This window comes from Bubalus kerabau, chromosome 21, assembly GCF_029407905.1.
Source record: "Bubalus kerabau isolate K-KA32 ecotype Philippines breed swamp buffalo chromosome 21, PCC_UOA_SB_1v2, whole genome shotgun sequence".
NCBI classification, from domain to species: Eukaryota; Metazoa; Chordata; class Mammalia; order Artiodactyla; family Bovidae; genus Bubalus; species Bubalus kerabau.
Window position 1 is genome coordinate 5,451,190 of NC_073644.1, and position 26,886 is coordinate 5,478,075.

The window sequence follows — 26,886 nt, forward strand, 5'->3', positions numbered from 1 at the left end:
CTAGGCTTCATGACTGTCTCCATCGGCCTTCCTTGCTCACCTGCGTGTCCTGGCAGCCCTCTCACAGAGCCCCTGTACACAGGTTTGCAGAGACCCCTGTCAGATAGGGTAGAGCCAAGACTTTCTGGTCCAGGTATCCTTTCAGAGAAAACTCAGCTGCCTGCCAGCTCTTCCTGTGCTGTATTTTTGTGCTGCTTCATTTGAGGTTGCAAGTACCTGGAAAAGAAAAGCAGATGTTTTTCAAGAATGTTTATGAAACTTCTGTTTTTAAGGTGCACATTAACAGGACCCAAACTCTTGCATTTGCAGCTTGCTTCTTGAAATTATGTACATGTCCTCTAGAATTTGCTTGGGCAAATCTTTATCCATGGGCACTGGAAACCCCTTGGTTTCTGCACTGAAGCCGTTCCAGTTTTGTCAATGGCATCCCACTCCAGTACTCTTGCCTGGAAAATCCCATGGATGGAGGAGCCTAGTAGGCTGCAGTCCATAGGGTCGCTAGGAGTCGGACACGACTGAGCTACTTCACTTTGACTTTTCACTTTCATGCATTGGAGAAGGAAATGGCAACCCACTCCAGTGTTCTTGCCTGGAGAATCCCAGGGAAGGGGGAGCCTGGTGGGCTGCCGTCTATGGGGTCGCACAGGGTCGGACACGACTGAAGCGACAGCAGCAGCAGTATCTTCCTGCAAATTCTGCAGATCCTTGGGGTGCTTGTCTGATAAGTGGCCCTTGGTCGGGTCTGCTGTTTCCGGGCTCGCGGGATTCTCAAAGCCGCAAGCATCCTATGGGTGTCTGTGGAGCGTCCGCAGCTCCTCCCCACGTCTGTCCGTCTCCTTACATCACCGGGCGTGAAGTGTGACTCTGTTGGTCGGGACTCTGCGCACGGTCTGTGAGCGCGCTAGAGATGGGCTGATCTTCCTGGACGAGGAAACTCGCTGAACCGTGCGTTTTCCCTGGACAGAATCCGGGTCTGGATTTTTGCCAGGGATTAGAAGACAGCGACGCTCCCTCGGAGACTTCAGGTGCCCCTTGAGTTTGGGGGCTTTCGTTTTCTCTCTTCAGAAACAGATGTCGCATTCGGAACGGGATTGTTGTTCTGATTGAAAAACCATGTTGGAAACTCTGAAAGTACCAGTTCCAAGGCTAACGGCCTCTCTTTTCTTTCAGCATCTGAAGACTCGAGGCTCAGGATGGGGAACCATGCAGGGAAGCGGGACTTCGGTGCCGAGAAGGGCAATAAGGTAAGGAGTGAGCCACTCCCAATCCTTCAGGTGCTCATACGCCCTGTGGCCGCCAGGGTTTTCCCCTAAAGCCACTGGCTTGTTAAACTCCTTCCCTGGAAACTTCTAGGGCTGAGAATGCTAGTCCGGCACACAGACCAAGACCCGAATTCCTCGGCCAGGACACCAGGCCCACTGCGGTCTCACTGTGGCTGGTCGTCTGGTGGCACCTGCCCCCACGTCCCTTTCCGCACTGTTGTTTAGGGTATTTGGAAGATGCAGGAGAACAAACGGGAAAAAATGCAAGTAAAAACCATTGGAATCCCTCCAGCGACTCAGAATGAATCCTCTGTGGATTTTTAGGCTCAGATTTCCCATTCTCCACCTCATTCCACAGGCATTGGCTTCCCTGTGTGGTGAGGAGCCTCTAGGGATGACCTCTGGGTGCCCAGAGTGACTGAGCCCCTCAAACCGATGACCCATCACCAGGGCACCTCCCTCCACTGAGGAACCATTTCAGATTATGAGGAAATAGTCCTGATGTGTGTGTGCTTCCCCCTCCTTTGTAGGAGGGAAAGGTTAATTCTCCCATGTCTTTGGTCCTTTAACTTAAGACTAGGGACAGTTCACAGAATGTCATGATGCTGAGGATGGACCCGCATGCGCACAGAAGCGCTTCATAAACGTCCACTGGATTAAGTTACGTCATGCTGCAACCCCCAGCCCTCTTTGCCAAGGGTCTGTAGTCAGGTTTCACTTAAGAATAATGAACTTTCTGCCATGGTTGCTTCTCTGATCTATATTTGGACTCAAACATTTCTGTATCAGCCAAGTGGGTAATTTTCCATAATTTGCTTCCATGCCATGCCATCTGTGGGGTCGCACAGAGTCGGACACGACTGAAGCAACTTAGCAGCAGTAGCAGCAGCATGCATGTAAATACGTGATTACATAACTATTTTTGTTCATATTTTATAAAGTGTTTCAAACACTTGAGAGAAAACATTGCTTTATCTAAAACAATGCCATGGTGTTTCTTTCCTAATGATTTCAGGCCCAAGGCAACTAGAAGGGGTTTCCGTTTCTACAGTGTTGTTGGTTTGGGATTCTCCCCTCCCTGCTGAAAGCAGGACCCGTGTTCTCAGTGTGTAAACGGTCGGAGTGGATACTGACTGGGGACTCCTGGTATTGTGTGTAACTCGCGCAAGAACTGCCTCACTGATGCTCTCCCTGTGAAGATGTGGTGACTCTGAATGTTCAGTTACTGTGAAGACGGGTCTGGGCGGTGTCTGCCCCAGGAGCACAGAGGCCCCCGCTGAGAGTGAAAGTGGAAAAGCAGCTCTTCTCAAGAGAGCCCCATCCTGTTAACACCTGGTATTTTAAGGCTCAGAGCAACTGATTTGCAAGTCTGCTTCTAAAAACCTCTGTGGCTTGCAGTTTCTTTCCTGTTGTTGGACATTGTAAAACACCAAAACATCCTTCTCATTGGTTTAATTTTTACCAAAGTCAGATTTCTGACCAACAGAAGAGCCCATACTTAGGCTTTTGTTATCTGAAAGCTAAATTTTAACATTCTGATAATTAAAAAAAAAAAAATTCAGTCATTTTAGACCTATGGCTTCTATGGGACGCTGTTACATGGAACAGTCCTCTTCTTTGCTGTTGTTCAGTCGCTAAGTCAGGTTGGACTCTTTGCGACCCCACAGACTGCAGCACACCAGTCTTCCCTGTCCTTCACCATCTCCCAGAGCTTACTCAGACTCATGCCCATTGAGTCGGTGATGCCATCCAACCATTTCATCCTCTGTCGTCCCCTTCTCCTCCTACCTTCACTCTTTCCCAGCATGGGGGTCTTTTCCAACGAGTTGGCTCTTTGCATCAGGTGGCCAAAATGTTGGGAGCTTTAACATCATTCCTTCCAGTGAGTATTCAGGACTGATTTCCTTTAGAATGGACTGGTTGGATCTCCTTGCTGTCCAAGGGACTCTAAGAGTCTTCAACACCACAGTTTGAAAACATCAATTCTTTGGTGCTCAGCTTTCTTTATGGTCCAGCTCTCACATCTGTACATGACTCTTCTTTTAATTTTTTGTAACTTGATAGAAAATGTCTGAGGCCTTTTAGGGAGAGTGGTCTGTGGTGTTACTTAGCATTTCAGCTTAGAACAGAAAAGATTACACGTGCTTATGCCCTGCTGTTTACCATCCTGCATGTTTCTGCAGTCATTCTGGGAGGCTTTCTTTTCACTTACAAGACAATGGACCAATGAGAGCTTGTCCTGGGAGCAGTTGTTGACCCGTTAGCAGGCAGGGGCCTGCAAGGAGAGTCAGCCCATGCATCCTCCCAGCTCTGGCTTCTTTGCCGCCCCCTCTCCCCACCGCATGGCCTCCACCATCAGCCCCATGTCCACAGGCCCCCGCGGGCTGCCTTCGTGGCCTGCAGGCCTGTGCTGGGTGCGGGAGGCAGGGGCTCCGTGTGGCGACCCCGTCCCATACCAGGCACCCACCGCCACCCCCGGGGGCTCCCTGCCAGGAGCACGCGACCTCTGCCCCCAGGCTCCTCCCCGTGGCACCCCACTCTTGGTTCACTGCTCCTCTCTCCTGATGAAGCTGTGCCAGGATGCAGGGAGGAGCTTGTGAGGGAAGGGGCTCCGGCCTTTCTCTCCCTGTTCCAGCCTCGCGTGTCCGCGTGTGGCAGGCTCCCCTCCAGCAGCGAGGTGGCTGTGAGCATCCTCCTGGCCCGTCAGGAGCAGAGTGAGGCTGGCTGGGGGAGACCCGTCCTCCAGGGGGACCAGAGGCCTTCAGGCAGGAAGGCCGCCTACTCACCTTGGGGTCCTTGTTTTCCTGCGTGTCGTGGGGGACTTGGTTTCCAGAAAGCCCCCCTCGCTAACTCATCAGCTCTTTCTCGGGCGGAGCGTATTTACAAGGTCGTTTGGCAGAACTGGGGAAGTACTCAGCTGGTGACCTGTCTCCGGGGACACACAGTTCTCAGCAGCCCTGCCTGTGGAGACTCCAGGAGGAAAAACCAGTTCCTCAAGCTAAAAATAGCACCGCCTACCCCTTGGGAAGGCTGTGCCGGGCAGCCCAGGGCCCACGCAAAAGTGGACGTGACTCCGGGCCCCTCTGGGCCCTGGGGAATGGGCGCAATCAGAGCCAGCCCGCTTGACCCTCGGCAGAGCCCACTGGTGCTCAGGTCCGGGCTAGTCCCTGAGGCTGCTCTGCCGTCCCATCCAGGGTCACTCTGACCGCAGGCAGTCTCTCCCCGGTGGGTCTTAAGCTTTGTTTAACTTTCTTTTTTGAATTAACCCCAGTCCACGTGGGGATCAACTTGAAGAAGGAGCTCTAAGATCTCATTTTGTCTTTTTCTCATTTGAAACTGGTGAGGTTGTTCGCTAGTTTATAAGCATTGTTGTTCTTCAGTCACTAAGTCGTGTCCAGCTCTTGTGACCCCATGGAATGCAGCCTGCCAGGTTCCTCTGTCCATGGGATTTCCCAGGCAAGAATACTGCAGTGGGTTGCCGTTTCCGCCTCCAGGGGATCTTCCCAACCCAGGGATCAAACCTGAGTCTCCTGAGTTGGCAGATGGATTCTTTATCCCTGAGCCACCAGGGAGGCCCAGTTAGAAGCATTATAACCAGGAAACGTGAGAAATAAAGAGCACTTTATCAGGCATTCCCACAGATTTTCCAAAATGATGAAATCAATTGTTGATCCATTCCAACTCTGGGAAATCTAACAATAATAATTTTGAAAGCCTGCTCTTCACCTGTGGGACCTCCTTACTATTCCTGGCAGTGGTATCTGGCACACAAAAGTTCCCCAAAGGTGCCCGGCCATGTTTCTGGATTTTTCCATTTAATCAACTTAAGAAAAAAGATACCATGCTGAGAAACAAGGTCGAGAGCAATTGCGGAATTCAGATGCCTCTCGGAATTTTACAGCGGGGAGTAACTGGTTAGTCTGTTTTGTGTTTCCAGTTAAACTGATTAGCTCTTTGAGCTGTTCCTCCAAGCCCAGAGCATGCTGGCCGCCCCTCCAGGGATAATCATAGCCCTGGGGAAGCCATTTGGTATTTAATCATCAAACCCCACTGTCTGATGAGCCCCTGGGATGCTGTGCCAACACCACTCTGAGAAGTGAGAGGTGGAGTTTGCAAATACATACAGGAGCACCAAGCAGCTCAGCCCTCCCCACCACCGAGATGAAAATGTAGATTTGCCAGGAAAATACCCTTCCTGCAAACCGGCTGACATCCGCGCTGTGGGACGGGCTTCTCCCCCCGGGGGTTTGTGCCTCAGTGTATTCCTCTACAGAACCGTGATCTAGCATCATCTTGCCCCAAGTGTGGGGTGCCGTCAGTGGTCTCTCTGATGCAGGAAGCCCCGTACTTGCCACCCCGGCCTCCAGAGGAAGAAGCTTTCTACTTGAAGCTGTCACTTGCTGCTGGGTCCCTGCCGTCCTTTCTCCACCTACACGGAAACTAAGAGCCCTGAGGCTCCGCTCACGGATGTGTGTGTCCGTGCCCCTCCCGGTGCTGCTCTTGGGGGGATCCAGTGCTCCCCCCGCCCACACTGCCAGCTCCAGGCCGGCACTGTTCACCTGAGGGTCCCAGCCCCGGGGCAGGATATCCTCCCCGCCGCCTGCCCCGAGGAGAGCACAAGTGGGGCCTTTAAACCCCAAAGCCAGGGTGCTTTCTCCCCACGTCAGGCTTCCTCCTGTGGTTCCTCCTGAACCGACCACTGTCGCCATGACTACTGCACAGCACAGGAAGCGGGTTTGCTAAGACTGTCTTCCATTGGGTCGGGTCGCCCAGACCCACATGACGGAGCTGCCGTGCCTTCGAGCAGGGAGTCATTACTCTGTGTTGGCGACTGTCAGACCCGTATTCGGGTAATTTCATTGTCTTAGCTGAGAATTGAATAATTATTTTGGAAAACTCAAGTAGTTACTAAGCTAAATAAGAGATGTTTTAAAATTTAGAGGGCAGAAAAATAGAAAGTATTTCCCTGAAGACACTCACCAGTCTAGTCTGATATGTGGAAACACCTGGTCAGCGTCTAGTAAAGCCTTAGACTGTGAGATGCGGGCACAGTTGCACTCGAATCTGTCTTTAACAGTCCCAGAGTCCTTCGTCTGTCTATCTGTCTCCCTCTGTCTCCATTGGTATGTCCATCTGTGTCACACACACACGTGCACCTATCAAGAATCCCCCTTCACCTCAACGAAGGAGCATTAAACCACCTTCCAGGCTTTCCTAGTGGCTCACATGGTTAAGAATCTGCCAGCAATGTGGGAGACCCAGGTTTGATCTCTGGATTGGAAGGATCCCCTGGAGAAGAGAATGGCTACCCACTCCAGTATTCCTGCCTGGAGAATCCCATGGAGAGAGGAGCCTGGCGGGCTACCCATGGGGTTGCAAAGAGTCGGACATGACTGAGCGACCAACACTTCACTTCACAAACCACCTCCCGGTGGGCAGACAGCACGCTGTCCAGTAGCTGCCTCGCGTCGGTTCCTCGCTGTGCAGACCTGCAGGAGCTGCTGCCCTGCACCCCAGCCACCCGGTGGGCAGTCACATGACACACATGACTGAGAAGCATGTGAAGTGTGGTTGGTACAACCCAAGAACCAAATCTTTAATGTTACTGATGTTGAAAGGACTTAGATTTTAAGATCTGCATGTCTCAAGGGGCAGTGTGGTCCCACCGTGCTTGAGGCACCTACCCTTAGTCCCAGCGTCCCCAGAACCTGGCAGACTCACATCAGCTCCTTCTTGTCAATGACAAACACCAGGGCCTCTCTCAAAGTCATACGATTTCGTACAGCAGTGAATATGAAGTTCAGAAGGTGAAGTCCTCTGAAAACACACCCTCATAAGTACCAGCAGCTGCAGAGGTCAGCGCCGTGAGCTCCAGCCGCGGACCTCGGCCATGAGGGTTCCCCGTTCCCGCCCAAGGGGGCCGCCTGCTGCAGGACTGGGAGTCACACATGGCGAACAGCATCCATGAGTCTAACTGCTTCTGCGTTTCCTGCACTTCCTGTAGAAGCCTGACCGCCTGACTTGCTTGGTGATAGAACTTCAGTGAGCTCTTGAAAAGAGAAATAAAATCATGTAGAAAACGCACCCTTTCAAGGAGGCCTTCCAAAATCTGTAAGTGATCAATAGTCTCTGATTCGAGTCGTGGAGAAATCAGCATGGGATCTGTATCTGACTTGAGGAGGGACCACAGGAGTATAAAATGAAAGACCTCGTCCAGGCTAAGCTTGTGAAATCAGCACTGAGGGACCCAGGGCCGCCTCTGAAGGGGGTGTAGGCTCCCAGCTGTCCTCTGGGCCCCGAGGGACAGCGGTGTCCCCGAGGAGGGTGGTGAACATCACGTTTGAGAGGCAGCCCTTCTCAGCAGCAGGAGAGCGCAGCCTTGCCGAGACTTCCTGAGCTCTCACTTCACAGCCGGGCCCCAGATGTGTGGGGTCAGCACCCACCTGCGCTCCAAGGGGATTGAAGACAGTCTGTCGTCACAGTCTTGGGTGCCGAGCACGAGCCTACGCTTGATTCTGATTTGTAAGGACTGTGAGGGAGCATTTTGTTGCCTCTGAAAAGCTCAGAACATGTACACCTTTGTCAGTCGAGCAGCCATGGGCCTCACAAACAGACCTGAGTGAGGAGTGAGACATGGGTGTCATTAGCAAGCAAACCGCCCCCTCAACAGCCCTCATAAAAATAATGAGGCAGTGATGAGGTGGTGCCCCAGGGAGCATAAACCCGAGGGAGGCAGCTCAGCAGCCCTGATTCATGACCCCACCTGGCTGCACTCCACCCGCGCTCGGCCCCAGGCCAGCCCCGCCCCTCCCAGGATGGGCTCGTGGACCCCTGCCCGGGGCCCCTCTCATCCTCTGGCGTCCCCTTCTCCTCCTGCCCTCAATCTTCCCCAGAATCAGGGGCTTTTCTAATGAGTCAACTCTTCGCATGAGGTGGCCAAAGGATTGGAGTTTCAGCTTCAGCGTCAGTCCTTCCAATGAACACCTAGGACTGATCTCTTTTAGGATAGACTGGTTGGATCTCCTTGCAGTCCAAGGGACTCTCAAGAGTCTTCTCCAACACCACGGTTCAAAAGCATCAATTCTTCTGCGCTCAGCTTTCTTTATAGTCCAACTCTCACATCCATACATGACCACTGGAAAAACCACAGCCTTGACTAGACGGACCTTCTCTGCTCACCTGCTAAGCAAGGGCCCTGAGGGGACCTGAGGCCCCCAGCCGAGGGTTTAGGGCTTGAAACCCCAGGGGCGTGGAGCCCCCTGCAGTGCACATCTTTTGTGTCCTGTCACCCTACCATAGGGCTTATTAGGGTTGAGCAAACTTAGTTTTTTATCAGAAACCACGAACAAATTTGCAAAGAGCTGACTTTGGGCCACAAGAGTCGTTCAGTAGAAGTGACACATTGTCAGACGTTTCTGAGATGGATCAGAGATTCTGTATTGCACCTCCTCCACCTTGCCCTGCCCTCAACACACACACACACGCACGCGCGCCTAAATGGAAAAGAAACTGGAAAACTTTTAAAAAAAGAAAAGCGACACATTGAACACCAGTCATTAACTATAAACAACGTGACAATAAACTTGTCCTCTGGATGAAACTACAGCAGAGCAGCCCGCCCCCGAATGGACGGCTCTCAGATGGATGTTCAGCCCCAACCCCCCACCCTGCCATGAGCCTTCTCTTCTCACAGTCAAGTTCTTGGGCCCCCAACAGCTGATCACACAGGGTCGGGAGCCCAGTGACCTACGACGCACCTGTTTATCGTCTTGTTTACAGCTGGTCTCACAGGCATTCCTTCCGCATTCCTTCCCTCCCTGTCCTGGCCCCTGACTCCTGTGTTCCTGCATCTGTGACACTGAATCATTTCTGAGAACTGACGGGATGGGGCGAGGAGGCCAGAGACATTGGCCCGTCATCAGACACGCAGCACAGAACAAGCTGAGGCAATGCTGACATCAGTGAATAGTTTGTTTTCTTTTAAGTTGGGGAAGTATTTGAGCTCAAGATGGATACACTTGACTTGAAAATCGTGTTCAGGTTCGGTTTGGGGTTTGCATTGGATTGAGAACATAGTTGCAAGCATGGCACTGCAGATAAGATTTCACGAGTTGTTAGTGACTTGAATTCAAGCATGAAGAGGGTGGAAGAGTTAGGTTTCCCAGGACTGGAGAGTGTACTGAGCACCCTCCTTTAGGGGTCCGGGTGGACCGGCTGGAGAGAGGGCCTGGGTGGTACATGGTTTTAATTCCCAGTCTCTTTAGGGCTCGCCACTTGGGGTGCCCACAGGCAGCTCCCGAGCTGCTGTCTCTGACCCTTTGCCAGGTAATTTCAGAAAGGCCACTGTGTTATTTTATCTTTGAGGACAAGTTTATTTCCAACTCTGACAGTGAAAAGTGTGTCCTTTCGTATGAAAAACTCTGCACTTGCTTTGTTATTAAGGAAAAGCTTTTTAAAAAATTAATCAAACACTCTTAGAATGTTTTAAATGAAACAAAACCTAAAAATCCAGATTTCAGAGTGATGCTTCCTGTCCTTTTCACTCATGACTAAAGCAATGTGACTTTAAAGTTTAAATTTGAGAGATTTTAGAGACCGGAATACATTAATGAAAATTTATCTTTCTGTGTGTGTGTGTGTGTGTGTGTGTGTGTGTGTGTGAGGGTGGGGGACATTTTCTCGTCCACCAGCCTCCAAACTGCAAAATACCCATCGGCAGCTGTGTGGACATCTTCTCAGGCTCAGCCCGAGCTCTGCACTCGGACGAGTCTAACACACGATGGTCCTAAATGAGATTTGATATGCACATTAATTTAATTTTCATATGGTTAAACAGAAGTGTAGATAAACTTCATTATTGTTTCCGTGACTTTTGATACTTGAAAAACAAAGTCTCTTATTTACTGCATCCTAAATTATGCTGTTGCACACATCATATGTAACCAAATGTAAGTCGTGAGTGAATAAATAAGGCAAGTTGTTAATTACTCTAATTCCCCTTGGAGAGTGAGGGTGGCTGCAGCCCGGGCTATTCACAGATGTGTGTGTGTTCACACTTGACCTTCTCCGAGCTGCACTAAATCACAAAAAAACAGCATCTCAGAATTTAAAAGTAAAATGTTTTTGAGTGTGTTGGTGGGATAATGCCTCTTTAGGACTCAGTCTGCAGAGTGTCCTTGCCAGCACACCCGGGGCCTGGCCCCCAGCCCCTGTCCCCCCAACCTGCACCCACCACTCCCCCTACCCTCCGCCCTTGCTTCAGACCCCCTCTTCCAGCTACTCATCGTGTGCCCCTCAAACTGGTGTCCACCCACACCCTGGGCTCATTCTCTTTCCCTGGCTGGCTCCCCTCCACCCTGCAATGCACACCTTGTGGGAACAAAGACCGGCCCGCCTGTGCCCGCACCTCCCGGGCCCCCGGGCACTGGCATGGCCAGCAAGTCAGTGGCGCTTCACCCCAGGGTCGGCTTGGGTGCAGTCTGGTCAGCGGGAGGCATCCAAGCTGACCTCGGTAGTGAACTTCAGACCCTGCGGGGGCCCTTACTTTTGCTGGAAATACCTAATGTGCATTTGCAGAGAGTGTCAAGCACACACTCTAGATGGAGCAAGGAATTGATCCCAGTGGTCTTGGTGATCGGCATCCGCCATCTGTGTGTATCAAGTTCTTGAGAGCACTTGGTTTCTTAACCAAGTTCAGGTGACTCATCTTGCTCTTGATCGGGTGGAAACCAGCTTCGGCCTGACTGTTCCTCTGATTCCTGGAGCGAGTCTGAGCAGGTTCTCTGTTTCGGGGATCCGCCTGGGTGATCGTGCATACGGAACTCAGCTAGGAAGAAAAGCACCACAGAGGCAAGTGGCAATTCCATTTTGCAAAACAAGTGCGTTCCTTTTGAGCAAGGGAACCAGAACACAGGCGCAATCTGAGTTGTCTGTGAAATCTCTCTTCCTTTTGTTTCTCAATCTTATCGCGTTAACAGGTACATTAAAGCCTGATTTTTACTTACGAAGATTTTATTTCCACCTTTACTAAAATGTGGGGGAAAAAAACAGAAAATGCATATAGTAAAATCAGTAGTGATGAAGTCGAGCAGTGACCATACTAGCTGAGGGTCAGATTCTGTTACAGTCACGACACATATGAACTATTTCGTGTTCAGGATAATCCAGGAACTACATGGTGTCGTTATGCCCATTTTGTGTGGAAGGAGGAAACAGAGGAGACAGAGGTGAGGCTTATATTCAGAAAAATAGTTGGAACCTGGTACATCGGCGTGTTTGTCCTTTGAGCAAAGACGCATCTTCCAGTACTAGCCTTCTGCTCATCATCCTGTCTGCATCAAGGAGGCAGTTGAATACCCACATACAGGCTCAGAGCAACAAGTTCAAGGACAGTAGGTAGGAGAGGTTTTCATTCTACAGAACTAAAGAACGTGAATTCACCTTCAGATGAAGAAAGTCAGAATTTTCCATTACCTTATTCTGTTTTCAGTAATGTAGAATATCCGTTTGAGCTAAATGAATGTCCTTCTGTGAATTAGCTTTAAGTGCATTTTAATTAAGCTTTCGAGTCACCCAACCATCAAACTCTTTCAGTAAAAGAGCTCTACTAAAACCCACTTCCCTCTCCCCCCACCCCATGCCCTTCCTGTGTCGGCATCCTTCTTATTCTACTTAACCTGCTGATAGAGCAGTGACTTACAGAAATAAATAGCAGGATATTTGCATTCCTAAAATAGATGTTAGAATGTCCAGTTACATAACAGGCCTCGATAGGCAGTTTTACTGTGACACGCGTTAAGATTTATGTTGCTCTGACTTCTGAAAGTCGGTGATGAAATAAAGTCCTGAGCTCCTTTCCTTGCGTGGCTTATTTACAGAACACTGCGATCGTAATTATGCTACTAAATGGTCTTCCAGAGAGGGTGGCTTTAAAAGTAAGTAGTACAAGGATCATTTCCTAATCCAAGATAATGGGCTGCAAGCCCCTCAGACGTGCAGTGCTGAATTCCTTTCAGTGATGCTGGTGTTTCGCTTAAACTGCCTGCAAACTAAGCATTTATGCTTTCTAAAATACCTCTATTGAGATGTGATGCACATGCCGTACAATTCACCTGTATAATCTGTACAATTCAGTGATTTTGTTAGTTTAGTCATAGATGCATGGGACTCTCACAGCAGTTGATTTTGGAGCCTGTTCATCACCTCAGAAAAGAATTGTACTCTTCAGATGTCACTCATCCCCCCAGCCTCCTGGCCCCTAGCCGTAAGTGACCACTGCTTCTAGATTTCTGTACTCTGGACGTTGTGTCTGAATGTCTGAATGTAACCGTTTAACGTGTGGTCTTTTCTCTCTGGCTTCTTTCAGGTAGTATGACATTTTCAGTGGTCGTCCATATTGTAGCCGGTGTCATTGTTTTTAAGGTCAAATAGTATCTTTTGTTTGGATATTTCACATTTTGTGTACCCGTTCATCCATTGATGGACAGTTGGGTTGTTTTCACGTTTTGGCTACTATAAATAACAACCACTAAAAACAAAAACTCACAGACAAGTTTTAGTGTGGACATATGTTTTCGTTTTTCTCATTTAGCTTCTTAACTTTTAAAAATCCTAGGTTTTTCATATACTCATATTATCAAAAGTTCTTCTTATGTTTTCCAGACAAATCTAGAAAAGGGGCCTTGGATTTGAAGTCTCATCTCATTGAGAGTCACAATTCTTTTCCTCTGGAGTCCACAGTGTTGAATAGGAAGCATTTTTGGTGCCTTTAGTCATAAATCTATTCCAGCTAATCACTCTAGCCACCCCCACCCCCACCCCCAGCCCCAGCCCACCACTAATGTACTTTCAGTCTCTAAGGATTTCTCTGTTCTGGACATGTCTTATGTATGTAATCATACAATGGACATGTCTTATGTATGTAATCATACAACACGTGTGTGTGTGTGTGTGTCACGTCTTTCACTGACAGTGTTTTCAAGGCTCATCCGTGTTGTAGCACATGTCAGTACGTCATCCCTTTTTATTACTGAATAATATTCCACTGTAGGAAAATGCCATGCTTTACTTATCCATTCATTGGTCGGTGGACATTTGGGTTGTTCCCACCTGTTGGGATTGTGAATCATGATGCTATGAACATGTGTGTGTGTGTGTGTGTGTGTGTGTGCCTGGACATATGTTTTCATTTCTCCTGGGTGTATACAGAGGATGCATGTGCCGAGTCAAATAAGTAACTCTGCTTCTGAGGGGCCAGCCGACTCTTCCACAGCAGCTGCACCATTTTATTGCCAGAGTAAGCAGTTTTCATTTTTCTTCCTATTCTTTACTTTGATCCCGTAAGCTTTCAGTGTTTTGCTGGTATCTTCTGTTACTTGTCCAAATCCAGCCAAGAGCAAGAATAAGACTATGATCCTTGTTTATTTTAAGAAATAAACCAGAAATGCTGAGTAATAAGTGCAGAGTAATCAGAAGTATTTTATATACTTCTTAATAGTTTACAAACAATATACACTTACACATCCATACTCACAGGCACGCACACACTCAGACACACACATGTATACAAACACACACGTGATTTTTTCTGGTGCTTGAACTTTAGTACTTTAATGGTTTCAAACAAAGTTTATCACCAGACTTAAGTAACAGGAACTAATGGTGGTGATTTAGTCGCCAAGTCATGTCTGACTCTTTGCACCCCATGGACTGTAGCCCACCAGGCTCCTCTGTTCATGGGATTCTCCAAGCAAGAATGCTGGAGTGGGTGGCCATTTCCTTCTGTAAGGGATCTTCCCAACCCAGGGATCAAACCCAAGTCTCCTGCGTTCAGGTGGATTCTTCACTGACTGAGCTCCCAGGGAAGCCAGAAGGAACACACAGACTTTTTCACCCACAGAAAACACCTGTAGATTCGATCCTCCCCACTACACTCTGGTCCCTGACGCGCCCACACCACCCTGGCTGACTGGTCGTCGGCTGGGTGGTTTCCTTGCTTCCCTTGCCCTCTCTGCTGGCAGCTGAGGTCTCTGAGAAGTGACTGAGAGCAGACGATGGGAACTGAAGCTAAACACATATACAGCCAGCCCTACAGGGCCTCAATTTATTCTGAGTGTGAAAGGAATGATTTGCTTCTTGAAACAGAAAAAGAGAGAGTTTCCCTTAGAGAGAGTCTTCAATTGCCTTGAAAACACAGTGTTTCTGGAGCCTGGGCCTGCCTGGTTAGCATCCTGGCTTCTGCCCCAGGTGCCTGCCCGACCCCCTCCGCAGGTCACAGCTTCACAGGCTCCTCTCTCTACCAGCAGAGCACCTTCCTGGGAGGATCCTGAGCTGGGGCTGTCCTGGGTGACCGCCAGGGTTACCCAGGGGTGATCCTGGGCCTGGGTGTCCTGGGTGATCCTGGCCAGGTGATCCTGGCCTAGTGGCCAAGCCTGTACCAGCTCCTGGGAGTCATGGGCAGCTCAGGGGTGTCAGAGGGTGACCACCCTGGAGAGGGGTGACATTCCAGCTCCGGGGATGTGAGTCAGTCCCTTAGGACTCCCACCAGGGACGCTCTGCCTTCTTTGACCCTGGAGCTGCGTCCACCCTCTGCTTGAGGCCCTGGCTCGATATCCAGGGAGAAAAGAGTGGGAAGAAGGCTCATGTCAGAAAGCGCGTGTGAGATCAGTGACCCCAGCGGAAGACAGTGTGCAAAGACACTCCCTTATTGCTGTCACTCTTTCTGTCTCTGGGAATCATCACTCCAATGTTATAGGAAGTCTTCTCTACCTTTCCTCTGATGAAACAAGAATATTTTAAAAAGTCCTCAGTTCACAGGAATTTCCTAATCCTAATCACACAGCTAGAAACCTCTGCATTATGATGTTCCTTCCACACTTGAGCAAATGAAGTAGAGAGAACTTCAATTGTTTTCCAAAGCTACCCATCTTGGGGGTGAGGGGGCTGGATTCAGGTACAAGAAATGGTCCTCAGAGACCCGGTTCTTAGCTTTTGTGCGAATCATGATTTGGTACAATCAAGACCCGACTCATTGGAAAAGACCCTGATGCTGGGAAAGACAAGGCAATAGGAAAAGGGGGCGGCGGAGGGCGAGATGGTTGGATGGCATCACTGACTCAATGGTCATGAATTTGAGCAAGCTCTGGGAGATAGTGGAGGACAGAGGAGCCTGGCGTGCTACAGTCTATGAGGTCAGAAGGAGTCAGACACAACTTAGTGACCAAACAATAACAACACCACCCTTCCATGATGACTAAGGTCAAAGATGCGTGTGGCACCCTGAAATTTCTCTGATGAGGGTTATAATGCGGGATGGTGACTGGTACCCAGAGCTCTGTGGGTCCAACCAGGCTGTGTTCTGTCAGGCAAGCCCAAGAGGCTGAAATGTGGATGCAGAGTGTGGCGAATGTGCCGCTGCTGAACCTGTAATGAAATCTCTGCTGGGTTTCTTCTTTCTGTTTAAGATGATGACATCAGTCAAGCCTAAGATACAGAGGGAGCATCATGGGAGAGGGAGGAGGGGTGACCAGTGAAACTTACCTTGCTCAACATCCAAGGAACTGAGTGTGGTGGATCACGCCGTGCGTTTTTCCTAGGGTATCTCAGAAAAAGTAAGCTTGATGCTCACTCAGCAAGCTGGCTCACCCCACCCGGGACCAGTTTAAATGGGGCTGATCTGATAGGGACTGGCTGGATGGTTCTCTGGTTTTCTTTTTGAATTTTATCTACAACATGGGAGCTCCCCAGTGAGGCCCACGCCTTCACACTCCTCACATCCTCAGCTCCTGCGACAAGATCCTCATGGGAATCGATGAGTGAATGGGAAGAGAATTGAGGAAATAAAACCAGATAAGACTTCCCCTGAATCTAAACCCATGATGCCCACTCAAGTGTCATGGCAGTTCAGGAAATGTCTTTTTTTAAGGTACTGCACACTTCTCAAAAACAATTCTTACTTCTTTTTTTTTTTTTAAGCAATCTATACTGGACCATGTCTCCAAGTCTAACATTTACCTGGTTTTGCAGTTTAGAATGTCACTTTTTAAATGTCTCAACACCTTTCCTCTCCTGATATGTGTTGTCTAGTTTGAATCAGAACTTTTGTAAACTTTTTAACTTCTAAAAAATGTGCCTGCAGTGGGTTTTTTTACCCCTCCCCCAGAGCTTTCTTGTTATTTGTCAGAAGTTTCTATAATGATGAGCAACTTATCCTCTGGGTCATTCCTCCTAAAATTGCCACCCTGAGACTATCAGTCTTATAAAAAGGCTGGGTTGACAAAAGGCAGCTTTTCCTCCATAATTGCATGTGTGTGTCAATAGCTGTACCAAGTAGAAGAAAATCTCTAAAAATGACAGCGATGCACTGAAAGGATGGGGTCTGTTGCCAGGGAATTGGACACGATGGTTGGCAGGCACAGCAAATTGCTTCCGTTACGATGAACATTGTGCCAACGTTGCTGAATAATGAATCTCCTTGATGATTATGGGAGTTTTGCTTGTTGTATTTTCCCCTAAAATTCACAGGGGAAAGTAAGTGGATTCTTACACTGTTAGACTGATGGAAGGGAAAACTGCCACAAATATTGCAAGAAGTCCTAACAGCTTGACACACACTCAGAGATTTACAGTCACGGGCACAATTTAAGAATGAGGACGCACTGGGACGAGGACACTTGGGGTCTCCATGTCCTGGGCTTGACCCTCTTACAGGTTGAGCCCTTTATCACATTTTATAACTTACAGGAAGCTCTTCTTTATCATGAAAATTTCATCCCATTTGAGGCACATCACCTTTATTTTCTTTGTGTCATGCATGGACATTTCACTTATTGAAAATGTGTTCTTTATAGGGATGTTTTTTATACTCACGAATAGCAGCAGTATCAGGTCTCGGAAACAAGTTCTTTTCTTTGGACAGAAATTAGTCAGTAAAGTTCCCAGGGCAGCATGTACTTTCCACACACCCTCGTGCTCCATGGTGTGGGGGAGAGATGTTTACTCAAGTAGAGGGTTGGTAAGGAGAAGGGAGAAGGTGGGGGCGGAGGCGGCGGTGCCTCCCTGGTCCTGCCTGTATCACCGCCGGGGGCTGCACCTGTGGGCGCTCTGATGGAAGGGCGCCCTGTTACCACAGCCCAGAGGCTGCGTGAGGCATGGTGTGAGACACGAAGCATGTCTTTAGCACTATGCCACTCCAGCCTCACCCATGGATGTGAGGAAGCTGTGTGACCATATCATAAGCCTCTATTCACTGAAAGCACAGTAATTTGCTTGAAATATCAAGCTTTTCCTCTGAACCATCCTCCCTGACCCTCAGCACTGTTTTACTGAGTTTTACCGAGAAGGAAAACACTGTCCATTCTAGTTAGAAGACATCATTGATTTTGCAGGAGCATCCTGATTTTAAAACGTGGGGGAAAATATCCACAACGATTTATAGTAACAGCTAAATTGTATTGAATTAACCACTTCTCCAATAAAGCTTATTATTTTGTAGTTAGTGAAGGAAATGATATTGATGGGTTTCCCAGATGGCGCTAGTGGTAAAGAACCCACCAGCCAATGCAGGAGAGATTCGGGTTCCAACCCTGGGTGGGGAAGATATCCTGGAGGAGAAATGGCAACCCCCCCCCAGTATTCTTGCCCGGAGGATCCCATGGACAGAGGAGCCTGGCGGGCTACCGTCCATAGGGTCACAAAGGGATGGACATGACTGAGATGACTTAGCACAGCACAGCACCTGATATTGGTACCAGCATAGAAGGGACGTGTGAAACCAACACAGATAACAAGAATTTATAGCTGATGAATCTATCACAAAATTCTTTCTGTTCCAGGTTTTACTCTCTTCTAAAAATAAATAGGTAGATATGAAAAAATGCATACTACGTTACCTTTGGCTCCCTCTGCTAAAACAGAACTTAGCCATTTAAAACTAGTCTTCAGTTCAGTTCAGTCACTCAGTCGTGTCCAACTCTTTGTGACCCCATGGATTGCTGCACGCCAGGCTTCCCTGTCCATCACCAACTCCCAGAGCTTGCTCAAACTCATGTCCATCGAGTCAGTGATGCCATCCAACCATCTCATCCTCTGTCGTTGTCCGCTTGTCCTCCTGCCCTCAAGCTATTCTTAAACAGCATAAAATTGAAGTTTTCTCTCCAGCACTTGCGGAGGACCAGGCACTGTGCTGGGTTTGGGGCTAGAAAGATTTATCAGGCAAGGCCCCATCCTCAAAAAGTTTACAGTGTTGGTGGGGAGACAGGGATGGGGCATATTGGTCTACAGTAGAGACCAGCTCAGCTCTACAGGATGGGGGGAGGGGGAACACAAGAAGGGGACTGGAGGCAGGGAAGCCACTGACGTTGGGTGGAGCTCGGTGAGGGCCTGAACCCCCAGGTCAGGCGGAAGTGATGATCTGAAAGATAGCGATGCGAAGTGTGCATGGAGCCCAGAGAGTGAAGCAGCAGGGAGGGGAGCTCAGCGAGGCAGGCTGCCCATGGTCTGGCCAGAAGCCAAGTTAGGCACTGTCTTTAAAAGATTACAGTTTGACTCATTCAGCCTCCAGAAATGTGTCTTGTGCAACGTTGAGCAAGCGGGCAAGGATTAAGGCAGCGTCAGTCATAACAGGTCACAGGGTCATGGGCAAGAGCCTGGTCACCTGGGAAGAGTGATGCTGTGACGCGGGGCTGGGTCCCTGCTGACCAGGACAGCGTGTCCTCAGGGACGCCCTCTCCAGGACTCCTGGTTCAGTGACAGAGCAAGAAGCAGAGCCGTATCCAGAGTGTGGCAGCATTTACATAAACACAAAAAGGAGGAGGAAGGGAGTGAACTTGGGCAATGGCTGCAATGAGCCCAGGCTGTTTTGAGGAAGACAGAGGCTAGAAGCTCACCCGCAGGCGGGGTGGCAGCTGGGAGGTGCCCAGGGAGCCTACCCGTCTCCCCGTGACCTTTTCAGTGCCTTTTGAATTTGATGTCAAGCACAGGCATTTCATAGGAAAATAATTAAATACCATAAAATTGATTTAAAATAGGAACTGAACCACATCTATTTTGTGCACTTAAATTTTTAAATTCAAAAAGCACCCAGGAAAAAAAAAATTTGACATAAACAAGAAAAAAGACAAGGGGTCCCCCCACACCCAAAAAAGAGCACAATGGTCTCCATAAAAGAGCAGAGGGAGTGGGGGAAGGGAGGGAAGAAATTCCAACTCTGAGGGTGCAGGTTCCCAGAGCAGACAGGATGGAGACCCAGCCAGTCCTGCCCCTCCCCTCAGAGGTCCAGGTGGGTCGAGGACATTAGTATCAGTCCTGCACCCTAGAAGTGGCTCTCCCCCAGGGCTGCTGCTGTTATCCAGTCGTTCAGTCATGTCTAACTTTTTGCAACCCCATGGACTTCAGCCCGATAGGTCTCCCTGTCCATCACCAACTCCCGGAGTTTACCCAAACCCATGTCCATTGAGTCAGTGATGCCATCCAACCATCTCATCCTCTGTTGTTCCCTTCTCCTCCTGCCCTCAATCTTTCCCAGCATCAGGGTCTTTTCTAATGAGTCAGTTCTTCACATCAGTTGGCCAAAGTATTGGAGCTTTAGCTTCAGCATCAGTCATTCCAATGAATATTCAGGACTGATCTCCTTTAGGATGGACTGGTTGGATCTCCTTGCAGTCCAAGGAAATCTCAAGAGTCTTCTCCAACATCACAGTTCAAAAGCATTAATTCTTTGGCACTCAGCTTTCTTTATAGTCCAACTCTCACATCCATACATGTCTACTGGAAAAACCACAGCTTTGACTAGACAGACCTTTGTTGGCAAAGTAATGTCTCTGCTTTTTAATATGCTGCCTAGGTTGGTCACAGCTGTTCTTCCAAGGAGCAAGCTTCTTTTAATTTCATGGCTGCAGTCATCATCTGCAGTGATTTTGGAGCCCCCCAAAATAAAGTCTGTCACTGTTTCCATTGTTTCCCCATATATTTGCCATGAAGTGATGGGACCAGATACCATGAGCTTCGTTTTCTGAATGTTGAGCTTTAAGCCAACTTTTTCACCCTCCTCTTTCACTTCATCAAGAGGTGCTTTAGTTCCTCTTCACTTTCTTCCATTAGAGTGGTATCATGTGCATATTTAAGGTTCTCGATATCTCTCCCGGCAATCTTGATTCCAGCTTGTGACTCATCCAGCCTGGCCTTTCTCGTGATGTGCTCTGCATATAAGCTAAATAAGCAGGGTGACAGTAGGCAGCCCTGATGTGCTCCTGTCCCAGTTTTGAACCAGTCAGTAGCTCCACGTCCTGTCCTCTCCCAGGGCTACCACTGGGAGAGAGTTAGAGCCCAAGGGAATCAGTTTTGGTATCAATTCCTTCCCATGCTTTCAGCTCACAGTCCAAAACAGGGACCAAGTAGCCACATTCCTGAGATCCATGGGATGATGTCTAGCGTGTTTAATCATTTCAGTGTCTTCTGTATGGAAATACATCCTCCGGATGCTTGCTTGCTCAGGCAGAGAAAACAAAGCAGAATTCCACATCCTGTACAGAAATCCACACCCTGAACTGAAATTCCACCTCAGACCTTGAGGATGGATGTGAGAATTTGTTAATCAGCTCCAAAATGTGTCAGGAGGAAAACATATTAGACTATTTTAAGAGTTTATGTTGTGTTTTTTTTTTTTTTTTTCCACCCCCCAGGACAGTGAAACTAACAGAGGAGAACATGATAAGAAGAGAAACACTCGTGACCTTTCCCGGGAGATCTCGGAAGACAGTGATGTGTTTGGTACGTAACGTGAACATGAGAAGATGTGATTTCCTGTGGTGATCTTGGGCAAACACATTCTCATTTGGAGAAGGTCTTATTTTTTAATTGCATGAGTGAACTGAGAATCCGTTCTCATTGTTAGAAGAGCAGGCTGTGCAGAAACCTGGAGGCTAAGTTCCCTCCACCCGCCTCCTGAGAACACCCTTGCATCCTCCGCCCCCATATGAGACTGCCCTGGCTACCTGCAGTACCCGTCTCCATCTTGCTTGTGCTCTTGGTTGGGTTTCTCGTGCTGTTTTGTGCCCACAGACACCAGAAACTTCCCAGGTTTTCCCTTACTATACGGTGTTTCTCCGATCATTTATTTGATCAGTTGGGTGTGGACATTAGAAGTGGTAACAGTGCACATAAGAAATATCTAATGAGGAAGGGCAGCAGTCCCAGGGCCTGGACCCGCTGGTGTTTATTTTAACTACCAACAGTGACTCAGGAGGTGTTGGGAAATATGTTTTCTGTAAAAGTTTACTTACTCGTCGCCCTAGAGACGGAGGTTGCCTCTCAGCCCAGGAGTGAACGGGCAGGTCCCCACCGATCTTTGGATGTTCACTCTTGGGTCCCCTCCGCCGCATGATGGTGGCCCTGGTGGCCCACCCAGGGCCACAGGCCGAGCTGGGACTCGAGCAGACCTGCCCTGGGTGTCGCTCCTTGCTCCACGTGTTTGTATTCCTAGAGGCTGGCTCCTGGTGGCTCGCTTATCAAAACGGAGGGCTGTTCTCTGGCTGCTAAGACACACCTTAGCCTCTGTCAGCCCTGCCTGCAGGTCTGACGGTCACAGAACGAGGCCTCCCCACAGCGTCTGGCTGGGTCTTTGCTTATTTCCAAAAAAGAGTCTGTTCACACTTCACTTGTCCGGCAGGAAAATCCACCCCAGTTTGTTTTTTTTTTTTATTTTGTTCCCGATTTATCTGCTGTTTTTAAAAAATCCTTTCCTTTTCTATAATCCCATCCTTGTTGAGCGGCACACAAGAAGGATGGAACTAGAGATACTACCACTGCCCACTTTCTCAGTATCTTAAGCTTCCATGAAAATCAACCCAAAGGCCCAGAGATGAAGCCCTGAGGATTAGTGTAGTGGAGTCAAGATAGGCAGGCGGGAGAGGAGCCATTGCTGTGTGCTGATTTCCTTGGGGGTTTTCTTGGGGCCTGAACAGCCCAGCGCCTCTTGGTGGTGGGGTTTGCACTCCATGGGGACAGAGGAAGAGGGAGAGGGGGCAGCCTGCCTGGAGAGCAGCCTGCGTGCCTTGGGGTCTAGAGGGGGGCACAGTCTGTGAGTCTGTACAGAGCCTCTGAGTGTCAGAGACTTTAACACTAAAGCTGCCTGTAATCCTCTAGATTAAAAGGTGTCTTTAGTCTTCTATTCCAACTGCATATGTGTATAAACACATAAAAGAAAGTGACAAAACAGAAATGTCCAATTTTAGGTTCTACATACAAAGAAGAGCAAGTTTTTAGAGTTGTTTTGGCTAAGCTCACTTATTTTTAAAGTAAGCATCATCTTTATCATTATTCTGCAGGTTAATTGCTTTTAGGATTATTCATAACAACATCAGCCTTCTCTTTTGCTATCAGCATGCCCACACACAGTTTTATTGATATACACATGTGTATAATGTCTGTATGATATGAAAAAAATCTATTATAAGCCTTTTCCTTAAGTTACAAATGTGGTATAATTCCTGAAGTACTTTGAAAGGAAGCCCTGTTTAACCTTCTCAGATCCATCTGCAATTTGGAGAGTCTTTTATTATCTAGAGTTGAATGTGAAAACCAATGGAAGTGCAAACATCCCAGTCCAAAGCTAGATTTGCTTTTTACTGGGAAGAGTCGTGCCATCAGCCAGCTTCTGCCTGTCTTGTCGACTGTGCGCTCCCAGTGCCTTGAACAGTAAGACCAGCTCAAATATCTGCTGGTCTGAGGCTCTGCTCAGGGCCAGGCTCTCAGCCCATCGGGGTGACTGGGGAGCAGTTCCCTGCTTGTCAGCCTCCGGGCAAGAGCTGCTGTCATGGCTGAGTCACGGCAGGGGGGAAGTGTGGCCGCGGATGAGGGCCCGGGACGGGCCCCTCCCAGGCCCCCCTGCCTGGTGCTCTGCTCTCCTGAGTCACGCAGATGTGGGCCCTGCGGGGCTGTCAGATGTCTGCTTTTGAACTTCATATAATCTCCAGAGCCTAATGCCTTCCTGGGGGCCAAAGACACCCAGTCTAAAGTGATGAGGGGGAAAGAGGCTGAAATAATCTTGGCTATCAGTCTTGACTGTCTACTCCTGGGGGACGTATATATGAATTCTTGTCAAATTCTGAAGTGTATACAAATGTCTTTCCAACCAAATCAGCAACTGGGTCTTTCCCTGACCAGACAGAAACTCCCTAAACACAAGAAGCTACTGTGCTCCCATGATGGTCCATGAGCCACAAGTCACCAGCAGCCACTTAACCATGCTCCTCAGGCTCCTGGGCATCATTTTGTCCACGTGTCAGAGAACTCAGGGATGGGTGAGAGGTGCCAGGAGGCCATCAGCCTTTTCCTAACCCAAGTCCGCGGAATGCGTGTCCTCAGAGTCCCAGCAGAGGTCAAGACAGCTCTGTGACAGTCCTACTTAGAGGCCCAACGGAGAGTTTAGAGGCTCTGACCGGCACTGACCCCGCACATGTGCTGAGTGCCAGGCTCACATGCCTGAAGCCATGAGTTGCACAACTCAAACCAGAGGGACTTCCTCCATCTCTGGGGAGCACCTGCAGACTTTATTGGGCTCAGGCATATCGGACTCTGCAACCCCATGGACTGTAGCCTGCCAGGCTCCTCTGTCCATGGGATTCTCCAGGCAAAAATACTGGAGGGAGTTGCCACGCCCTCTCCAGGGGATCTTCCCGACCCAGGGATCGAACCTAGGTCTCCTGCATTTACCACTGTGCCACCTGGGAAGCCCCAGACTTACTTAGCAGTTATATTTACTTTTTCATTTCCTGGAAAATTTTTACTGAATGATTTAGATCTAAGTTAGTAACTCATTGGAGCGCTCTTGGAAATCTTTCTCTAATTTGTCTTTGGGCCACAGGTGGAAACACTTGGGACTGTTTTGCCTGGTCACTCAAAGAGGAAGAAACAGTTTAGGACTCAGTCACACCCTATGAGAACCATGAGCTGCCTGGGTTTTGGGGAACCAGGGTGTTCTGTGGTGGGACAGTTACTGGGCTTTTTTTGAACCTCACACCCACACACTCGGCACAAACTAGCCTTGTGGTTGGAAATCCAGGCAGGAAGAAAGGTAGACACTCACCCCAACCCCTCCCCCAGAGCTCACTAGTCAGGGGACTAAAGCAGGGCAGGTGGTTCAGCCAAGGCGGGCAGAAGATTCAGGTCTCCCTGACGATGCCCAGAGGACAGAAGTCTCCAAGAGAGGGCAGCCCTGCTCTTTCCAGAGCTACCGTGGTCCCTTCCAGACATGCCGCTCATCTCTGAAGTCAGAGCAGAGTCCTGTCAGCCTGGATGGACGCTATTGCAGCTCACAGGGTCATGGGATCCTGAGAACGTGGCCGCACCACATCAGGTCACATAACGGACGTAGAATTGTTCAGGTTCAATGTCTAGGGGGAAAGTAGTCACATTAGAAACATTTGAGTATATATATATAAGTATAAGGACTTCCCTGGTAGCTCAGCTGGCAAAGAATCGCCTGCAATGCAGGAAACAGAGGTTTGTTCCCTGGGTCAGGAAGATCTTCTGGAGGAGGGCATGACAACCCACTCCAGTACTCTTGCCTGGAGAATCCCATGGACAGAGGAACCTGGCGGGCTACAGTCCATGGGGTCACAAAGAGTCGGTCATGACTAAGTGAGTAAGCACAGCACAGCACATACAAGTATAAAGTTATAAAGCATATAAATTATGTGTTACTAATAAATATATTTTTTAAGTGGCATGCATGCATACTAAGTTGCTTCAGTTGTGTCCAACTCTCTGTGACCCCATGGACTATAGCCCACCAGGCTCCTCTGTCCATGGGATTCTCCAGGCAAGACTACTGAAGTGGATTGTCCTCCAGGGGATCTTCCTGACCCAGGGATTGAACCCACATCTCTCACGTCTCCTGCACTGGCAGGCGGGTTCTTTATCACTATTTTAAGTGGGTAGAAGAATATATACATACATATGTGTATATATATATAAGCATATATATGTGATTTTATTTTACAAGGCCAGAGTTAATTTACTCTGAGAAAACACACAAAGAAATGAAACATAAAAGAATCAGGTGGAGATGAAGTAAGGCCGCGCGTACATTTGCTGACTGTGCAGCAGTTGCTGCAGTTGAATCTGACATTTAACCTGGAGCTCCCAGCTGCCTGATGGAAGTGAGACCTCATCAGCTTCTCCTTGTCCAGGGCAGGCGGCATCGACTCCCGCTCCCCACCTTTTGCCATGTGGTCCGGGGCAAGGTCCGTCCTCATCTGTCTGTGTGCCGGCCTCCTCGCCAGCACGTGGAGGTGACAGCAGAAGCACCGTGCGTGACTGGCGAGCGGACGCCTGGGGGCTTGCAGGCGCCCCGCCCCCGTCTGCCGCACTGACAGCTGCTGTTTTCAGACAGCCGTCTGCGCGTGCTCCTCCTGCGCGTGCTCGTCCTGCGCGTGCTCGTCCTGCGCGTGCTCGTCCTGCGCGTGCTCCTCCTGCGCGTGCTCCTCGAAGGAGGCAGAGCTGTAGTTAGCACACTGCGCGGGTGTTTTCCTGTTTAAATTGTTATCACAGGCGATCACGTGGCAGTCAGTGACCTCGAGGTATTTTTATGGCGTGTTGGTGATTTGTTTCATATGCAAATAGTGATCAACTGGATAATGAGTTTCCCTGAGGCTCGAGGTGCCCTTGGTGCCAGAGCCCACGGCAAGCGGAAGCAGGCTCCCCACTGGATGGGGAGGACCTGTGAGCTCTGTGCGGCCTGAGATAACGCCCGGCCAAGTTTGGAAGGTACTCTGCCACAGACAGACATTGCCCTGAGAATCTTCATGTAGCATTAAAAGAAAAAAAAGTTGCTTTTTTTTTTTTTTTAATTTCCAAGAACCTTCCACAAGGAAATCTTTTTGAGATGCTATTTAAGTGATATTTAATATGCTATGATGATCAGATTGAGTTACAAAATCCATAAGCAGCAGTCATTACTGATCTAAAATTCTATCTCAGTTCAGTAACAGCCGAAGATGAGGGAGCCACTCTGTCCTGCCTGGCAGACGCAGCTCAGTACATCCCAGATAGAATCCAAGTCCTTCAGAAACGATCACTGCACAACCTCTTCCCCGGAATATTTGAGGGCAGCCTTAATGAGCTGCTGATTATGAACCAGCTGCTGCCTGAGGCAGACAAGTGATAGAATCAGTATCCTGTGAGTGCAGCTCCTGGGTGGATAAAAACCATGGAGTCAAAGTCACAAGTGGAGAACTTGAGGGATGTTAGAAATCATCCTGTCCACCCGCTCACTGTGTCCATGAGAGTCTGACTGCCAGGACAGGGAAGACAGAGGTGGAGGGAGACACAGGATGGCAGCCCTGGGACCCGCCCTGCTCTGAGCCCCACCAGGAGAACAGGGGCTTGTCCAGGATGGTCCTTAGGGAAAGAGGCAGTGCTCATTTGACAGATTTGTTAGAGCAGTGAAACATCGTAGGGTATCACTTCTCTGTGCATTTGACTGAATAAGATGATACCTTGTGTCTTTAAAGTACTCAGTTGTGTTCAACTCTTTGCAACCCCACGGACTGTCGCCTGCCAGGCTCCTCTGGCCATGGGATTCTCCAGGCAAGAATACTGGAGTGGGTTGCCATGCCCTCCTTCA

At 49.1% G+C, this 26,886-nt stretch overlaps 1 protein-coding gene across 10 annotated transcripts in view; it reads left to right on the top strand.

The window, feature by feature from the left end:
* Positions 1–26,886, top strand: part of MBP (myelin basic protein) — a 106,877-nt gene that overhangs the window by 22,859 nt on the left and 57,132 nt on the right. For 4 of the 10 annotated variants that reach the window (XM_055559494.1, XM_055559499.1, XM_055559504.1 and 1 more), the window contains exons 2-3: positions 1,171–1,244; positions 20,942–21,029. In XM_055559494.1, coding sequence (XP_055415469.1) covers positions 1,194–1,244; positions 20,942–21,029 — 139 coding nt within the window. In that variant the 5' untranslated portion in view covers positions 1,171–1,193. Of the gene's footprint in view, positions 1–1,170; positions 1,245–12,098; positions 12,197–12,407; positions 12,526–20,941; positions 21,030–26,886 lie in introns of those variants that run through there. The other 6 variants (XM_055559497.1, XM_055559496.1, XM_055559503.1 and 3 more) reach the window with 6 other exon arrangements.